We start from the raw sequence: 21,342 nt of genomic DNA on the forward strand, positions 1-21,342 counted from the left end.
TCTCATCCAAATATGGCACTCGGGTAATCTCTCTTATAGTTTCATTTTTAATCCTCTCCTCCAATTTAACATCCAATATCCTTCTGAGGACTTTGATCTCAAATCTACTAAAGCTATTGGAGACTGTTTCATTATAATACAATGACTCATGTCCATATAGTAATACCAATCTCAATACACTGATATATAGTCTGATTTCTATATGTAATTTATAGCAATTTGATTTTAAAATTTTACTTAACCTAGCCATTGTCTGATTTGCTTTTTTCAATCTTTCACTAATCTCTAATTCTGAACACCCTGTATTGGAGATCATCCTAAATATTTAAATGATCCCATCTAATTATTCCTCTCTCTTTCCCATGATATTTCATCTTTCGTTGCATACCCCTTTCTCATCACTGTCTTTCCTCTATTTATCTTGGGCTCAACTTCGTGTGATATTTCAAGCATTCTGGTAAGCAAGCACTGCATATCCTGTGGTGTTCTACTAATAAGGATAGCATTATCAGCATATTATAAGTCTGCTAATTTCCTCATCAATCCAGTCCAATCCTTCTCCATCTCCATCTGTTCTACGCATTACAAAATCCATGACGAGGACAAACAATATATTTGAAAACACATTCCCTTGGAGTACTCCGGTGTTCACTGGAAATTCATTTGTTAGTACTCCATTAATAAAAACTTTGCACTTCCTATGCTCATGACCAAGCAATCAAATTCACATATCTAAAAGGAATACCATTATGATGCAGGACTACACAAAATAGGCCGGTGCACACTATCAAAGACATTTTCAGAGTCCACAAATGCCATCAAAAGTGGATTTCTATATTCTATGCATTGCTAAACCTGATTCAAAATGAAAATTTGGTTAGTGCAACTACTTTTTCGAAATCTTGTTTGTTCAACTCTCAGCTTTTCAACAACCTTTCTCTCCAGTCTCTTTAGAATATACATACTATATATATTTTCATAACAACTGATGTAAAGGTTATGCCTATGTAATATTGCAAACAGTCAGATCCCCTTTTTTGCCATTTACACCAACACTTCTTATTTCAATTCATCAGGCTTTGCTTCTTCATACCACATTCTACTAAATAATCTTGAAGGTATTCTGGGGGTCACATCATTTTCAACCATTATCATCTCCGCAGTTATTCCATCTCTCTCCTACCTTCCAGGCATAACAAAATACTTCCATGATGCTATCATATTTGTGATCTCTCTCCTTTTGTTTGTAACTATGGAGTTTGTCTTGTCAGAATCTAAGAATATTGCAACTGATTTGTGAATTCAAATCTTGACATGGAATTGCAAAGTTCCCTGTAAATATTGGAGCAGCTGCTTCCTCCTCTATTGATACATTAAAGTGCATGGACAATCAAAAAATATATATATCTAAGTTCCCTGCTCTTATAATGTAGAGACACTGCTGAATTCTCAAAATTGAAGGTCTGGATGGATGAAAAACGTCTAGTACTGGCAAAACCGATTTGGTATCACAAAATAAAGTAAAACTGCCATGGTTTACCAATACTATATTTTCTAAGACACCAAGATTACCATGTATTTCTTGTCATAAAATGTGATGCTGCATTGGGAAGAGATCCTTTTTTATGAAAATATATATATATATATATATATATATATATATATATATATATATATATATATATATATATATATATATATATATATATATATATATATATATATATATACTATAGAACCCAAATCCAATGACAGCACCAGCTTTGGAGCCACTTGTAAAAAACCCTATATTAGCTCTCACGTTCGACAAGATATTCTAAAAAAAAAATCATCTCATTTCTTCTTTAATAATATTTTTCTTCACTCTTTTCGAGTATCTCTTAAATATTACTTCAGAAAGTTTACAAGATGCCATTACTAAAATCTTAAATGGTAAAATTTTGACCCTTATCATACCAAAACTAGAATAATCATGCCATGTTGCTATCTTGAAGGTAACAGAGTTAAGCACCCTTTGCAATCTGCACCAAACGTGAGTCATTACAAACAGGTAATCTAGATGCACAGGTATCTACTGCATCAACCAAAAGACTTGGAATTGGTGAGGATCTGAAAGCACCACTACCCAGCTTGATATGTGCATGGTGAATAGGGTCTAAAGTTTTTAAGAATAAAAGTCGTCCATGAATATCTTTTACATTTATATAAAATCTCTGATATAACAAGATATTTGTATAGCTTCAACATTATTTAACGATCTGCTCTCAATAAGGAATCAGAAAATAATTTCAAAATATTCATGACCTCCCAAAACCTAACTTAACTTGAAATGTGGAACTTGTGATAACTTGTGTTTAAAGATTAGTATTTAAAAACCCGATTCCTCAACACATGAAATCCTTTGGCCTTTTAAATATATATTAAGACAAGGGTGCACTCCTTGGACTTGATAAAACTGTATGACTACAGTCTTAATTGATGAGAACTCATATCTATGGTCTTCAGAATTCAATCAATAGTAATCTGAATTTTCTGTTCAACTGTTTAACAATAATACCTTGGACAATGACAAAAGACACCCCATTAATATCCAAAGATAAAAGGATCACAATGTAAACTCCACTAAGGAGCACCTTAACATTTTTTTTTTTGAGTATAGCATTTCCGACCTTAACCTTATGTCTTCAACAGACACATAATGACCGTGCATCACCAAAATTGCCAGGTATGCATTTGGCAATCTACCATCCAAACCTCGCTAATGGTAGCACATTACACAAGAAGGAAAAAGTCAAATAGAGAATAAAACCATCATTATCATGACTGTGTACAAACCAACCACCTTCTATAGCATTTAAATGCCTCCTGATCACAACCTTGGAAACAGGATATCTTTAGTGATTGGAGATTTCAATAGCCACATCATATGGAGATACAGCCAGAATAACACTGACAGAGAGGCTGTTGAAGAATGGGCTCTAAATAGCAACCTAAACATTCTTCATAGTGCAAAAGAAATACCATCTTGTCACTACCAAACTTTGAAAAATCAATCTGTGACCTAATTCCAAAATCCCAACACAGACCAATTGCTGTTAATATCAGACCAGTCATCAGAGCTCTTGAGTCTAAACATATACTACAAATCAACTTATGGAAAGCAAATGGCAATGTTTCACACAAGCACTGGATGACAAGATAAACAGCATTGAACCAGAAACACACAACTATAAACTTTTCAAGAAACTTGTATGGGCAGTGTCAAAGAAAAGAATTCCAAGAAGAAGCAAAAATAACTATATCCCGTGCATCACAGACCAACGTAAAGAGATTTACAATGATTATACAAAGGCGTAAATTGAGGCATGTTTACCCAAGACACCATCGAACTAGAAGATCTTTTGTTGGCCTCTGTAGCCACCGTAAAAAAAGAGATGGCAGGAACTGATAACCAGCACAGATAGGACACGGAACAGTAAATAAGAATGGAAAACAATCAGTGAACTAAACTCCAATAAGGATAAGAACACCCAAACATGAATAGCCACAGCTAGATTTTCCCGTCTTCTCTATCATGAGCTTTTAATTCAATACTTCTCCATTCATCATCATCATCTCCTACTTCACACTTCATAGTCCTCAGCCATGTAGGCCTGTGTCTTCCAACTCTTCTAGTGCCTTGTGAAGCCCACCTGAATGTTTGGTGAACTAATCTTTCTTGGGGAGTGAGAAAAGCATGCCCAAACCATCTCCATCTATCCCCCATCATGATCTCATCCACATATGGCACTCAGGTAATCTCTCCTATATTTTCATTTCTAATCCTCTCCTCCAATTTAACTTCCAATATCCTTCTGAGGACTTTGGTCTCAAATCTACTAAATCTATATACATATAGTAGCACCGATCTCAATACAGTGATACATAGTCTGTTTTTTTATATGTAATTTAAGGCAATTAGATTTCCAAATTTTACTTAACCTAGCCATTGTCTGACTTTCTTTTTTCAATATTTCACTAACCTTTGATTCTAAAGACCCTGTATTGGGGATCATAATTCCTATATACCTAAACGATTCCATCTAATTATTCCTCTTTTTTTCCATGATATTTCATCTTTCGTTGCATGCCCCCTTCTCATCATCACTGTCTTTCTTCTATTTATCTTACAACTTCGTGTGATATTTCAAGCATTCTGGTAGACAAGCACGGCATATCCTCTGGTGTTCTAATAATAAGGATAGCATTATCAGAATACTATAGGTCTGCTAATTTTCTATCACCAATCCAGTCCAATCCTTCTCCACCATCTCAAACTTTTCGACGCATTACAAAATCCATGATGAGGATAAAAAATATATTTGACAACACATACCCTTGGAGTACCCCGGTTTTCACTGGACATTCATTTGTTAGTACTCCATTAACAAAAACTTTCCACTTGCTATGCTCATGACCAAACAATCAAATTAACATATCTAAGACGAATACCATTATAATGCAGGACTCTCCACAAAATGGGCCGGTGCACACTATCAAAGGCTTTTTCAGAGTCCACAAATGCCATCAAAAGTGGATTTCTATATTCTATGCATTGCTAAACTTGTCTCTAAATGAAGATTTGGTTAGTGCAACTTCTACGTTTTCGAAATCCCGTTTGTTCATCTCTCAGCTTTTCAACAATCTTTCTCTTCAGTCTCTTTAGAATATACATACTATATATATTTTCATAACAACTGATGTAAGTGTTATGCCTATGTAATATTGAAAACAGTCAGATCTCCTTTTTTGCCATTTATACCAACACTTCTTATTCCCATTCAACAGGCTTTGCCTCTTCATGCCACATTCTACAAAATAATCTTGAAGGTATTCTGGGGGTTACATCATTTCCAACCAGTTAACATCTCCGCAGTTATTCCATCGTATCCGGGGCTTTCCATCTATTGAGCTTTTTAATGATAGCTTCAACTTCAAACACAATGAATTCCTTCATGGCCACATCAAGGTCTTCATCAGCTTCACGTATATCGATCAAATTATTCCCTTGTATCCTCTATCCATAACCTCACTAAAGTGTTCCATTCATCGTTGTCTTTCTTCATCTTCTGCTGTGGTAATTGATCCATCTATCTTTTTGATGGGTATATGCTTCTTCTTCTTTACCCAGTAGAGATTTCAGTATTTATTCTATGAGCGATTATTACACCATAGCCACTCCCTGAATTCATAGCTTTGTCCGCTTCTTCTGTTTTACTGTCTAAATATTCTCTCCAGTCATTCATGGCTTTTCTTTCGACTTCACTAATTATTCTGGAATATTTAGCATACTCTATCTTTTAATTTTCATTACTTCCTCGAAAACTTTCAACAATCAATATCTGTTTTTGTCTCGTTTTTTATAGTATCCCACATATCATTTGATATCCATGGCTTTCTTCTTCTACCTGCATGTCCCAAGACTTCACTACCAACTGACTGATATATGTTCTTAATATCACACCATTCTTCATTAATTGTCTGCTCTTGGTCTCCTAAAGTCTCTAAGACTACAAATCCCTTCCTATATTCAATTGCAAATGTTTCTCTGTGCTCTTCTTCTAGAAACTTAATTGTATCAAACCTAGGAATTCTATCTACCTTCCTGTTGGGTGCTTCTAGTTTAAATATCAGTGTGGCAATGAGGAGTTGGTGATCACTACCAATATCTGCACCTCTATAGCTTCTTACATTTCTCAGAGTTCTCCTTCTACCTTCATTATTGGCGATGCGATCTATTTAATTTTTTTATTTGCCATATGGTGAAGTTCATGTATATTTGTGGATGTCCTTGTGGTGAAAAAGAGTACTGTACCACCAATAACAAGATTGTTTGTTGAACAGAAACTTGTGAATTGTGCTCCATTTTCAATTGCAACTTTGCCAAGACCCTTGGCACCCATCACTTTGTCTATCCCTTGATTATTCCTTCCAACTTTAGCATTGAAGTCACCAATACCAATTTTCTTATCTCTCTCTGGAATCTCATCTATCACACTCTGTAGTTCTTCATAGTAGTCATCTTTCCTTTCTTCAGGGGAATTATTTGTTGGCGCATAGCAAAATATAATACTTATATTGTACTGCTTTGATTTGTACTTTACTAGTAACCATCTATTATTTACATCTCTCCACACAGTTAATGCCTTTTCTACTCTTTGTCATCCTCATTCCTCCCCCTTCTCTTCCAACTTCATCTATTCTTCCTGAATAGAAATATATATTGACTTTGTTTAAAGTTTCCTTACCAATTCCCTTGTACCTTGTTTCACTTAAAGCCAAGATATCCAAACTATATTTCCGAAATTCCCTCTCCGCTATCTGATTCATAAAGGTTACTTTAAAATCCATGACTGAGTATGACCAGCTTGCTTCTATGGTGGAACCTAGAGGCATTAGTCAGAATTCTCTAATGCCATATCTTTCTCTCTTCTTGGTTGATTGATTGATTGATTTAAAGTTTTCTGGCATCCTGACATCTAAGGCCATTAATGCCGATATCATTATCATAATTAAAAAATAAAAGAATATCTAAATAAAAAACTAAAAGTGAAGATGTCTTTATAAAAGTTGAAATATCGCTAGCAAAATACGACACACCATGTCCAAGAATCTTGGCAGGGATCAACCAGCCAACCTCACCTCAAGCCTCAAACACATATCTATTTCTTTCGGTACTATAAGTGGGGCATTCCATCAACAAATAACTCACTGCCAAGGATACCAAATAGTCGTCGCAATATGGCTTGTGTCGGCTAGTTAGCAGAAATCATGTGTTATCCAAGTGTGACCAATGAGGACAGATTGATTGATTGATTTATGAAATTTTTGGCCCGAAGTCAAACGCCGGAGCCACAAGGCCATTCAGCGCATAAATATCTTTTAGAAAAGAATATAAGTATATAAATAAAGGTAAAACATAAATAAATTAAATCTATACAACAGGTTAAAATTTAAAATCCCAATAAAACCAACAGGTTAAAATTTAAAATCACAATAAAACCAACAGGTTAAAATTTAAAATCACAATAAAACCAACAGGTTAAAATTTAAAATCACAATAAAACCATAAATCTATAACTCATAAAAAATATCAATTTCTTTTAAAAACTGTACAACCTGCTCCACTGGAGCAGTCTCACCTAAAATTTCCCCAAGGGACATATTGATTAAAGGATATTTCCTACGTTGACATCTAAAAACAGTACAGGACACTAAAGTATGTTCAACGGTTATATCTACTTGGCAAGCAGAGCATCGAGGAGCTAGCCTATCCGCCCCACTTGCCATCAGATATTTAAGAGTATGATGTGTGTGCCGTATACGTAAACGTGTTGTAACAAAGCTAGATCTTCTGTCCACCTGTAAATGCGACCATGGTTGGACAGAAGGCCTAATTGATTTTAATTCAAAATTATTATTTAAATTAGACCAGTGGGCCTGCCACTTGTCTCTACAATAAAACCTAATACTACTTTTAAAATCTGAAACTGGGACACCCATGCTGGAAATGTGATTAAGCCTAATTGCAGCCTTAGCTGCAACGTCGGCTCGCTCATTTCCTACAATTCCAATATGGGATGGAACCCAGCAAAACTTAGTCATAAAATGCTTTATATTCACTAAAATATAAAACCAATCTTGTATCTCTTGCACCAAATGATGGCAAGAGACTAAACTTCTTATTGGTAATAAAACACTAAATGAGTCGGTAAAAATGGTAAAAATTGTATTAGAAAAATTATTATAAAAAATTAATTTCAAAGCAGTCAAAAGTGCTAACAGTTCTGCCATAAAAATAGAGGAACTTGACGGAAGCCTTTTTATAATTATACTTTTAGTTGTCATTATAAAGCAACCCACACCATCAGAACTCTTGGAACCATCTGTATAAATGTGATAAGCATCATCATGCTCGGAAGCATGAGATAGGAAACTAGCCCTTAACTGTTCACCTGAGCTGTTCCTCTTACTATCCATAACCGGACAAATCTCTATCTTAGGCCTATTCTAAGGAGGATATTTTGAAGGGGTCATTTCAGCTACTGTAGGGGGAAGTAATCTCACGTCAATGGCTGAGGCTTCTAGTCTTACTTCTAGTGGGTTGGGCAACCTAGTCCTAGTTGGTGCTCTATCAACAGGTTGCTTTACGAATTTAAAATTTGGGTTGAGTTTCGAGGTAAGAACACGAGACATATACCTCAAACCCAACTCTTCCCGACAAATAGAAAAGGGAGGAATCCCTGAATCAACGTATAAACTATCTACAGGTGATGTCCTATACACACCTATGCAAATTCTTAAAGCTATGTTATGAACCACATCAAGTTTTTTTAAAGTGGTTTTGCATGCAGATCCATATATCTGACATCCATAATCTATTTTACTTAGGCACAATACCTGGTATATCCTCAACAGACATGTTCTATCAGCTTCCCAGTTGAAAGCAGACACAACTTTAAGGATGTTAAGTCTAAGTTTCACGTTACTTACCACCTCATTTATATGTTGAGAGAAAGTTAATTTTTTGTCAAATAAAACACCAAGGTAATTTATCCTATCTTTGTATGGTAAAATGGAATCGTTTAGAAAAAAAGGTAGGAATCGCTTCCATTTTTCTCGTCGACAAAAACGTATGGCTTTAGTTTTTCTGGAGAGAATTTGAACACTAGCAGTGGCCCAAGATGTAGCAGCATTAATAGCAGTCTGGATTTGATGACATGCTTCAACAGCTGATGATTTATTACACACTACTGCATAGTCATCAGCAAAAGCCAAACCATGCACCCCAACAGGAACTTCTTCAAGTAGACCGTTAATAGCTACATTGAAAAGAGTTATACTAAGAACGCTTCGCTGAGGCAATCCTTCTTCTTGAGGGTAAGCTGATGAAATAGGCAAGCCAATTCTCCCTTTTAAGTACCTATCTGACAAAAAATCTTGAATACAATAAAACATATTACCCACAATACCCCAATCAATGAGTTACTTAAGGACACCCCCTCGCCAGGTAGTATCGTAGGCCTTTTCTAGGTCAACGAACACTGCAATGGTCTGGTTTTGCATGGCAAAGGCATTCTGGACTTCTCGAGCGAGGGACATTAAAGGGTCATTGGTATTTCTATTTTTCCTAAAACCAAACTGTCTATTTGATAAAAGATTCTTCGATTCCAAATACCACACTAGTCGAATATTGACCATTCTCTCATAAATCTTGCCGACACAACTAATAAGAGCAATTGGCCTACAATTTTTGGGAGGTACGAATCCTTTAATGGTTTTATAATAGGAACTATTATTGATATTTTCCAGGACTTAGGGGAAGTCCCTGAAGTCCAAAAAACTATCTAAAATATCTAAAAGAAATTGTTTTGTACTTTTTGGTAGATTAAAAATCATGGAGTATAAAATATTATCTTCCCCAGAATGTTGGGGAAGACAATGAAACTGCATTATCCAATTCTTCTATGGTAAAAGGAAGATTGTAACACTCTAAATTTGTACTAACATGAGGAACACCCGTAGTACTGTTCCTAATATCCCTGAATGCTACAGGATAGTGTAGCGCACTAGATATATTATAAAAATGCCTACCAAATTCTTCGGCTACTTCTCCAGGATCAGATATAAATAGACCATCATTTTTTGATATAGGCAAGGGAGAAGGACAAAATTTCCCTTGCAACTTTCTGATTCTATTCCAGACTATTGAGAGAGGGGAATTATATTTCAATTCGCTTATGTATTTAATAAATGATTCTCTTCTTGCCTGCTTAAAAGTTTTCTTTTGATTAGCAAGAGCTCTTTTGTATGTTATTTTATTGGCTAAACTAAGGTCTCTACGATATCTCTTGTAGCAAGTTCTTGCAAAATTCCGCATCAAAGCTCGGGCATCGTTCCACCAGGGAACTACAGGACGTCGAGGTTTACCTGATGTTCGAGGTATGGAGAGCATGGCCCCACACAACAATATGCTAAATACTCGTATGTTTGTATTGAGCTCTGGAATTCATTTTTCTTTTGAATAAATTTCAGTGGTTTTATTGAATAGTCCCCAGTCACCTTCCCCCCCGCCCCCTTTCCATTTGGGGAAACATGGAGATGGTATATTTTTCACATACTTCAGGTGAATGGGCCAATGATCACTGCCATGATCATTTTGGTCTACTGCCCATTGGTAATCTAACCTCAAAGATGAAGAGCAAATAGTGAGGTCTATGGCTGAATCACAACCGTGGTAAACATCATATCTTGTCATTCATGTCAAGCAATTGTTATACTATCAAACCCCATCGATCACAACGTTGTTCTACAACCTTTGCATGCAGAGGTGTACAAACAAACAAGGATATTTGGGGAACATCTCAAAGAACGTATAGTAGACTTCCACCATGGTTCCCTACTCAGTGATCATATGGTGTCCTATAACTAATATATTTGAGATGACAAGTTTTTCTCTCCTGTAGACATATAATTATGGGGGAGTGCTCATAAATGAGGAGCTAAAGTTCTTCATATTTGGCCCTTAAACCCTGACAATTCCATTGCAAAAGAGAGGAAAAAACTAGTTTATTTTTTGAAAGACCCCTTGGATGAAATCTTTCCATCAGCAATTTTTTATCTAGCACTATGTCCCGGTGGGTTTATTAGAGAGGGTCTTGAATTTCTGATTTATTCAAACTGTCTTCCAGTTGATCAGAAACAAACAGACAAAACATCAAACTTATTTGACATCATAATTTCAATGTTTCTCAAGGAAGGGGGGCGAGAGAGATGGTGGAGGTCTCTCTCTTTTACTACTAATAGGTGGTGAGCTACCAGGTTTTTTCACCTTGCCCACTACAGGTGCACCTGGTAATTTGGTTTCAAAAGGAACCTCCATCAAATCAGGTAAGGACAAGGCCTGAGAGAGGTTAGTACTATTGTTAGTAATGGGGGACGAAGGTTGCACAGAAATGGGCAATGCCCTAGTTTTAATACACCGTGGCAAAGCCTCAAAAAGCAATTTGCTTACCTCGTCTTGCAGCACTATTATTAGAAAATGTATTTCTTTTCTTAGAACTACTGGCAGTGGTAGGTGGGTTTGATGTCTCCTGTGGTGAATGTCCTTTTGATTTTAAGGCCTTTGCATAGCTCCATGATTTATTCTGCAGTCTTTTTGCATGTCCCACACTTATGTGTTCTAAACTGGATTTGTTGATGGCAGCTTCCTCCAACTTATACAGTTCGCATCTCCTATTAGTTGATTTATGATTAGAATTGCACTTTGAACACCTGGCCTCAAGTGTAAAGTCTCCATGATAAGATTTTGAACAAACTATACACATTTTTACAAACTTTAGATGGGTGACCAAATCTAAATCAACTAAAGCATAGCAGTGGCTTATGCTTGATAGGACAAACTTTAATCCCTTCATTTTCAATAATAATCCTGAAAAGTAAGTGTAATTATTGATGTTCCAGGAGCCTTATGCCCTTTCCATACATTTAGTGGACACACGGAAAGTATCTCCTCCACTGTAAATTCGTACAGGTCTTTATTAAAGACTACTCTTCTTTCATAACTAAAATTTTGATGGGGTTTGATTTCTAATTTACTTTGATCACTGCTTGTCTGTAAGTTAGATAGTATTGCAGACTGCATCGATGATTTGGCATGAATGAGGTAACTATTTTTTCCAAAAAAGAGATATATCACCAAGTGCGAAGGTTCCTACCCTTTTCTGAATCAATTTGCATATTTTAAAATAATTCCCTATTACCCCTTTAGGTTCAGCCACAAGCCACATATTGGTGGTTTTGGCTTTTTTCTGGGAAGGAATAAGAACATTTACTTATTTTTCAAATCAATCAGATTTGTATACATCCATTTCCTTTGGGAACTAATCACAAGAAGGTCCCAATGATGTTCTAATTGTTAATTTTGATATTCTTAATATTACAAACTGCATTAGATGCTTTGTCATGACTATCAAAAGATATCTATGAATCCTATTTTTCGCCTTCAAGTCTCATCCTTATTTCCTTCATCGACATATAGCACTAATTTGTTTCTAGTGCCATTTGGGTAACATGGAGGATTCGCAGTTTCCTTGTGTTACCCATATTACTAGATTTTTTAACATCAGTAGCATGGTCTTTTTTAGTACCAAGGTCATTAACAGAATTTTCCTTAATTAAGTTAGTAGAGGTCATCAACAGTGTCAGAGTATCCATGGGTAGTGACAGGTTGGTTGTCTTTTAACATTAGCAGCATGGTCTTTTTTAGTAGCAAGGTCGTCAACAGAATTTTCCTTAATTAAGTTAGCAGAGGTCGTCAGTATCAGCGTATTGATGAGTAGTGACAGGTTGGTTGTTTGATTTACCTGCTCGAGAATATCAAGGCATCATACATTGGAAAGTAAATATGCACTATCCACTATTGGCACAGCAAGAGTATACTACCCTACCCGAAAGATAGCACTAAAACAGATATAGAAGCACAGGTGTGAGCTAAACCAGCATGTTAGGACTTAGACCAGGAAACTAGGGAATCATCCTCCCCATATCTATAAAGATGGGCTTCCAGCCAGAAACTGAGAGTCCTACCTTAAGGATTGGATTTCCCTGGATTCCCAAGGCACAAACCTTGAGAATAGTTTTGCCAAAAAGATCCAAACCATCTTCGAGATGGCTGAGATCATCCAATACTCATACATATAGCTTTGAATGCAAATACCTCCCAACCATGATAACTCCTCCCATTCATATAAGCAGGTAGCAATAACGTATGTGGAAATATCCACGCCACTGAAAAAAATAGATAAATATGTGTATGTCTGTGTGTGTATATATATATATATATATATATATATATATATATATATATATATATATATATATATATATATATATATATATATACATGTATATATATATGTATATATATATATATATATATATATATATATATATATATATATATATATATATATATATATATATATATATATATATATACACACATATATATACTGTACATATATATACTGTATGTACGTCAGAGAGTGAATGAAGGTTGCAAAGTGTTGGGGGCAGTTAAGGGAGTAGTAAAAAATAGAGGGTTGGGCATGAATGTAAAGAGAGTTCTATATGAGAAAGTGATTGTACCAACTGTGATGTATGGATCGGAGTTGTGGGGAATGAAAGTGATGGAGAGACAGAAATTGAATGTGTTTGAGATGAAGTGTCTAAGGAGTATGGCTGGTGTATCTCGAGTAGATAGGGTTAGGAACGAATTGGTGAGGGTGAGAACGGGTGTAAGAAATGAGTTAGCGGCTAGAGTGGATATGAATGTGTTGAGGTGGTTTGGCCATGTTGAGAGAATGGAAAATGGCTGTCTGCTAAAGAAGGTGATGAATGCAAGAGTTGATGGGAGAAGTACAAGAGGAAGGCCAAGGTTTGGGTGGATGGATGGTGTGAAGAAAGCTCTGGGTGATAGGAGGATAGATGTGAGAGAGGCAAGAGAGCGTGCTAGAAATAGGAATGAATGGCGAGCGATTGTGACGCAGTTCCGGTAGGCCCTGCTGCTTCCTCCGGTGCCTTAGATGACCGCGGAGGTAGCAGCAGTAGGGGATTCAGCATTATGAAGCTTCATCTGTGGTGGATAATGTGGGAGGTTGGGCTGTGGCACCCTAGCAGTACCAGCTGAACTCTGCTGAGTCCCTGGTTAGGCTGGAGGAACGTAGATAGTAGAGGTCCCCTTTTTTGTTTTGTTTCATTGTTGATGTCGGCTATCCCCAAAATTGGGGGAAGTGCCCTTGGTATATGTATGTATGTATGTATATATATATATATATATATATATATATATATATATATATATATATATATATATATATATATATATATATATATATATATATATATAAATATATATATATTTATATATATATATATTTATATATATATATATATATATATATATATATATATATATATATATATATATATATATATATATATATATATATATATATATATATATATATATATATGCATGTGCATATACGTACATATATATAAGGGAAATATTACTCATGGAGTTGGGACAGCAAAACAAAAGAAAGTTTATAAAATTAGGAGAAGGTCGAAATAATACTCAGAAGGAATAGAGAGAGAAATTTAGATTTCAACTGGGGGAGCAATTTCCCAAAGTTCTAGAGCCCTTTTGCCCGTCACCATGCTTCAACAGGGAAACAATGTTTCCAATTGAAGCACGATGACTTCGAAAAGGCATTCTCCCGTTAAAAGGGTCTCTCTTCTTGGACGAATCAAACATAAGTTGGGGTGAAACCTTAGACGATATTTATTTATTAGGTCGAAGGAACTTGAGGTCTCATTTATGCATATCAACTGTCTGGAGTCACTGGTCATATAAAAAGATTTAATTCAGCTAGAACAAATAGTGGTAGGAAAACTTAATGATAGCAGTTTGTTTGGAGAGCCTTAGGCTTTTATTTAGCTCAGCAGAGAAATTAGGTCATTGCAAATGATTTGTCTCTCCATTCCTTAGTTTGTCTAGAACTTTAGAAGTGAGGTAGGCACAATATGAACATGTTTGCCAATACCATATCACAGAACATGGTCAGTAGATGTAATGTTGCTAGGTTGAGGGAATAGATACATTTGCCTTCCCTTCCATAAAGGTGATGCAGACAGTTACTGGGTAGTTCAGGAAATCTCAAAATGAGACAATGATTCTCCTAGCCCCTTCTCGCTTCAAAGAACTTACTCAACGATATTTGGTCACTACTGTCAAAAGAATTACAGATATTTTACCACTCAAGATTCATTCAAGTGCCGACATCTCATGCACTGCGTCCACTACTCCATATGCTTTAACTAGCTACAAGGAGACAATTGACCATATTTTGCAAGTAAAGGTGTTTCACAGGTACCCTAGATTATCTATTTAGACTTCTAAGAAAAGGTCAAAGGACAAACTGTTTAGCATCAATGGCTAACTTATTATGGTTGATGTGGCAGTAATTAAGGTAGTAGGTTGGCCAGGGCACCAGCCACCCGTTGAGATACTACCGCTAGAGAGTTATGGGGTCTTTTGACTGGCCAGACAGTACTACATTGGATCCTCCTCTCTGGTTACGGTTCATTTTCCCTTTGCCTACATACACACTGAATAGTCTGGCATATTCTTTACATATTCTCCTCTATCCTCATACACCTGACAACACAGATTACCAAACAATTCTTCATCACCCAAGGGGTTACTGCACTGTAATTGTTCAGTGCCACTTTCCTCTTGGTAAGGGTAGAAGAGACTCTTTAGCTATGGTAAGCAGCTCTTCTAGGAGAAGGACACTCCAAAATCAAACCACTGTTCTCTAGTCTTGGGTAGTGCCATAGCCTCTGTACCATGGCCTTTCACTGTCTTGGGTTAGAGTTCTCTTGCTTGAGGGTACACTTGAGCACACTCTCCTATCTTATTTCTCTTCCTCTTGTTTTGTTAAAGTTTTTTATAGTTTATATAGGAGATATTTATTGTTGTTACTCTTCTTAGAATATTTTATTTTCCTTTTTTCCTTTCCGCACTGAGCTATTTTCCCTGTTGGAGCCCCTGGGCTTATAGCATACTGCTTTTCCAACTAGGGTTGTAGCTTAGTAAGTAATAATAATAATAATAATAATATTGCAATGCCAACAACATTCAGTCTGCGATTTTTAGACTTCTAACAGTGGTTCCTCAAAATCTATAAGGTTAAAACTAAATCCTATTAACATGCCCTTACCAATTCTGTCAAAACAGGGAAAGGAAAAGTACTTACACAACAGATATCTGTATGTATATGATAGATATACTGCTGATAAAATATTACAATTTTGGAGATGTAAGAGGAATGATTATTCCAAAGCACGTGTTCCCATCAGAGATGGCAAGCTCATTAAACAAATAAATGAACATATGCATTCCGCTTAGGCATATAAATTAGAAAGAGATGTCATCATTTCGAAAATAAAAGTAAAAGGTATCAAACCTGTTGAGGGGACTGGACAAGTGATTAAACAGCACCTAAAAAATTTGTCTAAAGCTTGCCAAGCAATGAGGCCTAACAATAGCGTGCTGAACAAAATGGTTCGTAGGACAAGAAAATCCACAAAATCTGTTATTCCTTACAGTTTTAAAACATATTTTGTAAATCAGTCTATTGAAAACCATTTTTATTATGATAATTAAAATTAATTTTAAATTTTCCTCTTTTTTTTTTTACATTTTCCCTTAAGAGAATATTGTCTAGTCCATTATAAACATTGGATTTTTTCTTAAATAGATGTGTTTGATAACCAATGATGATATCATCATCATCATCATCATCATTATTAATAGCTAAGCTAAACCCCTAGCTGGAAAAGCAAGATGCTATAAGCTCAAGGCCTCCAACAGGGAAAAAATAGCCAAGTGAGGAAAGGAAATAAGGAAATAAATAAACATATAAGAAGCAATGAAAAATTAAAATAAAATATTTTAAAAACATTAACAACATTAAAACAGATATTTCATGTACAAACTATAAAAAGATTTATGTCAGCCTGTTCAACACAAAACATTTGCTGCAAGTTTGAACTTTTGAAGTTCTACTGACTCAACTACCCAATTAGGAAGATCATTACACAACTTAGTCACAGCTGGAAAAAAACTTCTAGAATACTGTGTAGTATTGAGCATCATGATGGAGAAGGCCTGACTACTAGAATTAACTGCATGCCTAGTATTACTAATAAGATGGAACTGTCCGGGAAGTTCAGAATGTAAAGGATGGTTAGAATTATATAAAAAAAAATCTTATGAAACATGCGTAATGAACTAATTGAATGACGGTGCCAGAGATTAATATATAGATCATGAATAAGAAATTCAATAGACCGTAAGTTCCTTTCTAACAAATTCAGATATGAATCAATAGCTGAAGACCATACAGGAGAACATTACTCGAAACAAGGTATAATGAAATAAAATAAAATACTTCTTCAAAATAGAATGATCAACAAAAAATCTTGAAAAACTTTCTCAATCAGATAGATTTTTGTGCAACTGAAGAAGACGCAGTCCTAATGTATGTCTCAAAAGTAAACTTGATGTTGAGAATCACACCTAGAATTTCAAGACATACAAAGTTAAAGAAACATTATCAATCCGGATGTTGAGGAGTCACTGTCCTCACCCTACTTAAATCGTACTTTGAGTTTTCTTTAGGGTCCAACTTCATACCCCATAATTTGCACCATGCACTAATTTTAGCTAGATCTCTACCAAGGGATTCAGCAACCCCAAATCTACATACAGGAGATGGAACTGATGCAAAGAGAGTAGCATCATCTGCATATGCAAAAATCTTGTTTTTGTAGGCCAACCCCATGTCATGTGTATGTAGTATGAAAAGTAATGGGCCACGAACATCAACTAATACTTTTAGTAATATACAGTAATATACAATCATCCAATTATTTAAAAAATAACATGAGCAATTAAAATGCTATAAGTTAATAATACCGTTATGTTAAAAGAAAAGACTATTCTAATATAAAAAATTATGGAGGTAATAGTCAAACAAGTGCTTAGGAATAAAAATAAAAAATAACAGTAAGAGAATGATTTGAAGAATACTGTTTTAAATAATATGCATTTATCAAATGATCTAGTAATTATTTGAGTTACACCACAAAATATTCTGCACCTATTAAGCAGAATGGGACGTGCCAAAAAGGACATGCTGAATTGCTCTCACTGAACTGGTTGTGGCGAATGTTCATAATTCCCTAAAGTTATATATAGTATGATATAACTTATTCCAAAAGTAACTAAGTTAGTTTTGCAGAATATTTTTTCTTGATAGACAGATGTCTAAAACTCCAATGTTCTTTTTAAAGGTGCTCTTAGTTCAACTTCCTTCCAATTTAGATAAGCCTCCTTTACCGGTATTGAAACACATACAGAACCATGGTATTAGAGCAACATTTATAACTTCCAAATTTCTTTAGAACTTATACTTGTAGAAACTTCTGATGGCACCATAATAGAGAACTATCTCTTACTTTAGCTAATAATGATTTAGAGACACTTTGCAAAAGTTAGGGTTGTGTTTATTCGCTGTCCTCTAAGTGGTATTTGGAAATATCTTCATTATTTTATGAAAATTTATAAACAAAAGCATAAATTTCTTGTTGTCGATTGCCTGGTCCTTCCAGTCAGACATGGGCTTTTACAATATTGCAGACCATAAATATATAGCTTTCACGTGAGCATTGACATATTTCGTCTTTACATTTTGATGAAAAAAAAAATATCAAAGGGTTTTTGTGGCATTGGTTGGAATTAAATGGAAGAGTTGAGTTAAAGGTGAGAAATTACATATATAGCCTTTTTGCTATAATCATTCTTTAATTTAAATAGTTTTGATATCAAAGAATATAAGATTCCCCGAAATACAGTATTTTTAAAGATAAATCTATTATTTTCATTCTTAATTTTGAATGCTAATAGTTTCTGGCCCTCTTACTCACTTCAGTTAAGCTGATAAGTTAGTTATATGTGAAATATGTTTGTTGTAATTATTCAGGATTTGTTATCCTCTACTGACTTCTCGAAGTTTGATAGGTGGGTGATAGTATACGGAAGTGGTCCCACAGAGGGTGGTATATGGATGAATTTTATTCTGAATTAATAGCATTCTACTAATTGAAAGTATGGAAGAGAAAAATAGCATTTTTTATTATATCAGTAATCTAATTTCCTTTACCGGCACAATTTGGGGTAATATAACAAAGCACATATCAAAATACACTAAATACACAAAATACACTAATTTGCAAAGAGACCGGAGAGCCAAAACAAATCACAACAGGTTATATTCAAGATCTCTTGTCTTCATAAACATGTAAATCATCTGTTATTGCTCTAACTTCAGCTACCCATCACAGTTGACTATAATCAGTAATAATTTTGATTATGTACAAACCTTACATCTTAGCAATACAGATAATACAGACAATAACTTATATAGTGTCCAATGGTACTTGATATATAAGACTACAGACATAAATGTTTACCGATGACTTTTTTGGAAAAATATTCATATCTATTTCGGGGGAATTATAAAAATGAAAGTCATAAAATCAAAAAACAGTCTCAAGACATTCTGTAAAATCTATACTATCTAGAATATGGAAATAATACCAAAAGTTTAAAAACATGTCTATAAACATACCTTGGATGCTTGATGATGAACAACAATAAGACTGTCAACAATGTTTACAGCAAATCTGCCAGTAAGTTCCAAGCGACATATGTGTGAGCGTTTGAAGGTTCCGTCTCTGCAGTACCAATAGTAAAGATTTAACAGTTAATAAATATGTAAGTCTAACAAAAATAAATATAACATTTTGAAACTGATAAACTAAAACTGACAAAATGTTTCATATATACATGCAAGTGAATGCTCATAATGTCAAAATTCTAACCTTGAGGAAATTGGATACCTCTTAAATATATCATCATCATCATCATCATCATCATTATTATTATTATTATTATTATGGTTGTTGTTGTTGAATACTATTGCTGCATAGGCAGAATTCAATTTCTTGTCCAATTTCTCAATTTTACGGACAATTCTCTTTTCTGGGTTGCTACATTCAGCTAGCAAGTCGGCGAAGTTCATCAGGTGGGTGAAGAATACAATTCAGGTTAAGACTCAATGTAATTGACAAAAGTACAAGTAATACTCGAAAATTACAACAGGGCAAAGTCAGGAGTAAATCGCGACGCGTTTCGGAACTGCTTGCTCCGTCTCCAGGCGAGAAGTGAGGCTGTGGCTGGATCTGGGGCCTTATAAATCCCGGCGCTGGTTCGTAGAAAGGGGCCTCGAATTTTGATTGGTCGAGCGGTGGTTATAGGCTCGGGTGGCTGAGGTACGACGAGCACGGCTCGGCCTCCCACGCTGAGAGGTAGGAAGGAATCCTGAATCCTTAAGTTCTCGATGGCTTCGGTGGAAGTAGCTTTGACGAAGGTATCGTCAATGTAACGGAAGTAAGCGAGGGGGCATCGACTTGGGAGAATACCCTCTCCTCTACTGCTCCCTGTAAAAGTTGGCAAAGAGTACTCCCAAGGGCGAGCCCATCGCCACGCCATCCTTCTGTAGGTACATGTGCCCACGGTGAGTAGTAAAGGGGGCCCTCTTAGTGCAGATGGCAAGGAGGGTCTGGAGGGTCTGGAGGGTCTACAGAAAACCTGAATTTGACAGGTATATGTACAGAAGAATTGTCATTGACTTTTATCTTTCTTCGTGGCTGAGTGGTATGGTCACTGGCATACAGATATCCTTGACGAGGGTTCAAATCCCAGCCAGTCCGATATTATAGTCTTTGGGCGGTTCCGCCTGGGGCTCTGATCCCGAGGTCGTTAAGAGAATCCAGACTTTAATGTATTAATATATATGGCTTATTTGAAATATGAAAGAAACACGTTTAAATGTGCAAAAATTTATCATTAATTGAATGCCAAGTCCCAAACCTACCAATTAGCTACGATGATGAAGATGGGTTGATTTCAATTCTAAGTACAGAAAACCTGAATTTGACAGGTATATGTACAGAAAAATTGTCATTGACTGTTATCTTTCTTCGTGGCTGAGTGGTATGGTCACTGGCATACAGATATCCTGGACGAGGGTTCAAATCCCCGCCGGTCCGATATTATAGTCTTTGGGCGGTTCCGCCTGGGGCTCTGATCCCGAGGTCGTTAAGAGAATCCAGACTTTAATGTATTAATATATATGGCTTATTTGAAATATATATATATATATATATATATATATATATATATATATATATATATATATATATATATATATATATATTGTATATACAGTGAACCCTCGCTACTTCGCGGTTCGACCATCGCGGATTCACCACTTCGCGGATTTTTTTCATAACCCATGTCTATACATATATTGCGGATTTTCCGGAAATATCGAAAATACCGCGATGTGACCGATGGTGCGAGATTGGAGAAAGTAAGGAAAATTGAATCATGATTGATTTTCAATATAAATGAAACTTTGAGGAGCAACAAAGATATCATTTGTTGGAGAGATAGAGAGAGGTAAGGAATGGGAGGTAGTGAAAAGTAGCCCACACAGAGAGAGAGAGAGAGAGAGAGAGAGAGAGAGAGAGAGAGAGAGAGAGAGAGGTAGAGAGAGAGAGAGAGAGAGAGAGAGAGAGAGAGAGAGAGAGAGAGAGAGAGAGAGA

General features: G+C 35.6%; 1 protein-coding gene across 1 annotated transcript in view; it reads right to left on the reverse strand.

Annotated features, from left to right (window-relative positions):
- Bulli (regulator of MON1-CCZ1 complex protein bulli) overlaps positions 1-21,342 on the reverse strand; it is a 392,783-nt gene that overhangs the window by 357,203 nt on the left and 14,238 nt on the right. Inside the window, exon 3 of the mRNA XM_068382333.1 lies at positions 19,302-19,407. Within this exon, the coding sequence (XP_068238434.1) occupies positions 19,302-19,407 (106 nt within the window). The remainder of the gene's footprint in view (positions 1-19,301; positions 19,408-21,342) is intronic.

The sequence above is a fragment of the Palaemon carinicauda genome, chromosome 11 (genome assembly GCF_036898095.1).
Source record: "Palaemon carinicauda isolate YSFRI2023 chromosome 11, ASM3689809v2, whole genome shotgun sequence".
NCBI classification, from domain to species: domain Eukaryota; kingdom Metazoa; phylum Arthropoda; class Malacostraca; order Decapoda; family Palaemonidae; genus Palaemon; species Palaemon carinicauda.